We start from the raw sequence: 4,144 nt of genomic DNA on the forward strand, positions 1-4,144 counted from the left end.
TCCATTTCAATTATGGTGCCCACGAAATGGGCAATCCATGTCATGCCAACCACACACGAAATGGATATCCCATTTCTATGAGGGCAGCAGCGAAATGGAAGGAGGAACTCACGGCAGGCATCAGCGAAATGGGTGTATGGCTGAGTTCAGAATCCATGTCTCCTGTACCGCACACGAAATGTCACAAATTTGTGTGTACTGCACACGAATTGGGACAACGACTAGGCTATAAAAACCCTTCGCCAGCAGAAGTAAACCCACATTTCTCACTCTCAGTTCTTCTACCCTTCTTTCTTCTCCGAAAATTCCACTCTCACAGGAGCTACTTTCACTAATTTTTGGGTGTCATAATGGCATCTGAATATATTTATGTGGTCATATATCCCAATGATGAAATTTCGTATACAGCTGAGGGAGTGACCTTTATGTGTGACGACCCACTTTGGATAATGATTTCCCCACAGTCGTGTCTGCAACAACTTAAAAATATGATTCTGATGAACACTGGGCTGATTAGAAAAAAGGAGATCAGTACACTCATTTATAGGATGCCCGTTGCTGTAGCAAGTTCGTTTACATATCAGAAAATGCATATTAAATCTGACCAGTACGTGTCGATGATGTTTTCATATCACCGAAGCATCGGAAGCATCTATTCGATGGAACTCTGCGTGAAGCTCCAAGATGTGGGGGGCAGCCCATCTAGTTCGAATAACGTGGAGGAAATGCGAAATTCCAGTGCTGGTGAAGGCATTCCATTTTTGGACATAGGTAGGAGTCGTAGTCCGTCCTTTAATGCCTTCGTGGCCCCCACCCAGAATACAGAAATACCTGACCGACGTCCCTTCCCGAATGTCCATGTTGCATATCCGGAAGGAATGGCCGACGGGTTGGCTAACTCATCTGAGGAAGACGAGATTGAGAATGATAGTGGAGAGGAAGCAGAGGTTGTTCCGGAAACCCAACCGGTTCAGGGCGAAAGGGTCATCCCAAGTGTTGTTGAACCGATCAATGTTGCAAGGGTCGGAGCTCTTTCCAGCGGCACCCCCAACCATTACCTGCACCTCAGTCTTGGTCCAATGAACTCGACAAATGCAGAGGACATACCCAGTAACTATGGTTTGACAGGTGAAATGGAGCTAGAGGTTGGCCTGAAATTCCTGACTAAGGATGCAGCAATGCTTGCTGTTAAGAACTACAACATACGTCGAAGTGTGGAATTCAAAGTAGTGGAGTCAAATCATACCAGGTATGTTTGTAGATGCAAACTTTTTGGTGACCAATGTTCCTGGATGGTGAGGGTTGCGAAGACGAGGGCGTCCAGATTTTGGGAAGTTCGAAAATACCAAGGGCCTCACACTTGTTTGGCGTCCGCGACTTCGCAAGATCATGCTCAACTGGATTCAAATGTCATATGCCAGCACATATTCCCCATGGTTCAAGCAGACGCAACGATTTGCATAAAAGTGTTGCAGGGGTCCGTGGAGTCGGCATACGGATACAAGGTGTCTTACAAAAAGGTTTGGCTAGCGAAGCAAAAGGCAATAGCGAGAATCTATGGAGACTGGGATGATTCTTATAACCAGTTACAGAGATACTTCAATGCGTTGCAAACCTTTGTTCCAGGTAAGCCTACCTATCGGATTGCATACTAGTTTTGTAATAATTTTCATGCTCTTACGAATTTTCCATTTCGTCATAGGGACAATTGTTGACCTACAAACCCGACCATACTACGTGGGCAACACCCTCGATCGTGAAAGCGTCATATTTCATCAAGTATTCTGGTCATTCCCATCGTGTGTCGAGGCATTCAAGCACTGCAAACCTCTAGTTTCGGTTGATGGAACACACCTGTATGGTAAGTACACGGGTACCTTGTTGATGGGAATAGCACAGGACGGAAACAACAACATTCTTCCCATAGCTTTCGTGCTAGTGGAACGGGAGAACACATATGCATGGTACTTCTTTCTGACCAACTTAAGGAGACATGTGGCTACGCAACCAGATGTTCTACTGATCTCTGACAGGCATGCTGCCATAAAGGCTGCGCTGGAGCGAGAGGGTTGTGGCTGGGAACACAATGTTTACTGTGTCCGACACATTGCGTCCAATTTCGCAACAAACTTCAAGAGTAAAGAAGCCAAAAGACATCTTGTTAGCGCGGCATACTCGAAGACCTAAGAGCAGGCACAGTACTACCTAGAGTTAATCAGCGCAGAGGATCCAGCCACGTCCCCGGCAATGATGGCTTGGATAAGAGGGTTAGAGCCACCGAAATGGCTCCAACACCGCGATGAGGGGCGCCGATATGGTCACATGACAACGAACCTTTTTGAGTGTATCAACTCCGTGATGAAGGGAACTCGTAACCTTCCGGTGTGTGCGATTGTGAAGTCCACGTACCACCATTTAAATGCATTGTTTGTTCAGAAGGGTCGGCAGGCAGAAGCACAGGTTGCATGTGGCCAGATGTTCTCACAGTTCTTGCAAAAGGCAATACTTGCCAACAGGGAGGGAATCACGCAGATGCTTGTCATATCACACGACAGGGCGACATCGATCTTCACCGTCGATGAGATAGCCGGCGTAGGGTCTCAATCCAGATTCAGAGTATACCTCCAGCAAAGACGGTGTGACTGCGGCTACTTCCAGGCATTGCACTACCCATGTGCCCACGCGCTTGCAGCATGTGCCCATGCTAGGCTTGATTGGCAGTCTTATGTCGATGATGTCTATCGGGTCGAAAATGTGTTCCGGGTATATCAGATGGAGTTTCCCCCATTGCCTGATGAGGAAGTGTGGCCACCCCACGAAGGACAACTTCTCCATCCTAATCCCCACCTGCGACGATCGATGGATGGCCGACCTGTGTCGACAAGAATTCGGAATGAGATGGACGACGTAGAGCCTAGACCGGGAAAGCGATGTGGAATTTGCAGGCAACCAGGGCATACTAGGAGACATTGTCCTCATGTCACTGGCACTTAGCGGCGGGGCTGGGTCGGAGATTGAGTGTTGTTACATTTTCAATTTATTTAAATTCTCGTCTTTAGTCGGTGTGATGTGATATGTTTTAGAATTAAAGAGATGAATGCAATATTTCCTTTTCTTGTCAAATGATCACACACGTTTGCAACCAGTACTACATGAACATTAACAACACCGAATTTAAAACATCACAACACAGATAACCGTAAAAAGTTACAACCACGAAGTACGACACCATAAAACATAATAAAGTACAAACGAAGGGAAAATACAACCATCGGACGATAATAAATAACCTTAAAACCATAACGTGAACTAGTGATGGTGTCCAGCATGTCCTAACCTCCCATCTGTACCACATGAAGGTGCTTGAGTGTCGCGGCGGGGACGTCCTGGCTGTGCCTCCTCCCCTACATCATCAGCCCCCGCATATGATAAGCGACGGCCCTCTAACAACGATGGCTCGAACGGGCGCATCTGGGATCCGGCCGTGTCACCTACAGAAACAGATCTCCTCCTTCCGACAGGGGGTGACTACCTGAATCAGACGGTCGAAGTGCAAGTCCTAAGTTGCTGGGTGTGCGTGGTGATGCCTGAGAAGGAATGAATTGATCTAGGCCATCAAATAAAGATGAAAAGTTTGTCCAACTAACTCGATCCATATAGTCAATCAGGTCCTGTGTATCGCCCCCTGCGATGAACCACCCTCCTTGTAGGTACTATTGTAAGGCATATACTGATGGACCGTGGATGACTGAAAGGGGTCCTCTGCGACGAACGGCTGCGGGCAGTAGACATCTCCAGGGAAATTCACTTCCACCGGTGGATGATCATGCTGAGTCCAAACATTAACCTGACCTGGATCCGGAACTGGAGAGTCTGGGACCTGCATCTCATCAGCTTCGACAGCCTGATGTCTTCCACGGCGGGAACAATGGCGTCTCCTGTCCTGCGGAACTGCTGGTAGCTGAACGACTGGGCCTCTACCGTACTCTGCCGGAGCCCCTCGCGGAATATCATCTCCTCGGGGATCATGGAAGGCCTCTGGGGGTGACAGAAACCTCTTTGTTCTCGAGCAATACCACCTGTAATAATCATGACTGGGATGCAAGGTATCTGCCCTATCAATCTCTAGCCGATATGATACAGT

At 47.8% G+C, this 4,144-nt stretch overlaps 2 protein-coding genes across 2 annotated transcripts; both read left to right on the top strand.

The window, feature by feature from the left end:
• Nucleotides 1-548: 548 nt before the first annotated feature.
• Nucleotides 549-2,187, top strand: LOC107610533 (uncharacterized). Its single transcript, XM_016312582.1, has 2 exons — nucleotides 549-1,626; nucleotides 1,703-2,187. Exons 1-2 carry the CDS (start codon nucleotides 549-551, stop codon nucleotides 2,185-2,187), a joined length of 1,563 nt encoding a protein of 520 aa, XP_016168068.1.
• A 63-nt stretch (nucleotides 2,188-2,250) lies between these two features.
• Nucleotides 2,251-2,994, top strand: LOC148578321 (uncharacterized). Its single transcript, XM_088503007.1, has one exon. It carries the CDS (start codon nucleotides 2,251-2,253, stop codon nucleotides 2,992-2,994), a length of 744 nt encoding a protein of 247 aa, XP_088359133.1.
• The last annotated feature ends 1,150 nt before the right edge of the window (nucleotides 2,995-4,144 follow it).

Source organism: Arachis ipaensis, chromosome B1, assembly GCF_059453495.1.
Source record: "Arachis ipaensis isolate K30076 ecotype BB chromosome B1, ASM5945349v1, whole genome shotgun sequence".
NCBI classification, from domain to species: domain Eukaryota; kingdom Viridiplantae; phylum Streptophyta; class Magnoliopsida; order Fabales; family Fabaceae; genus Arachis; species Arachis ipaensis.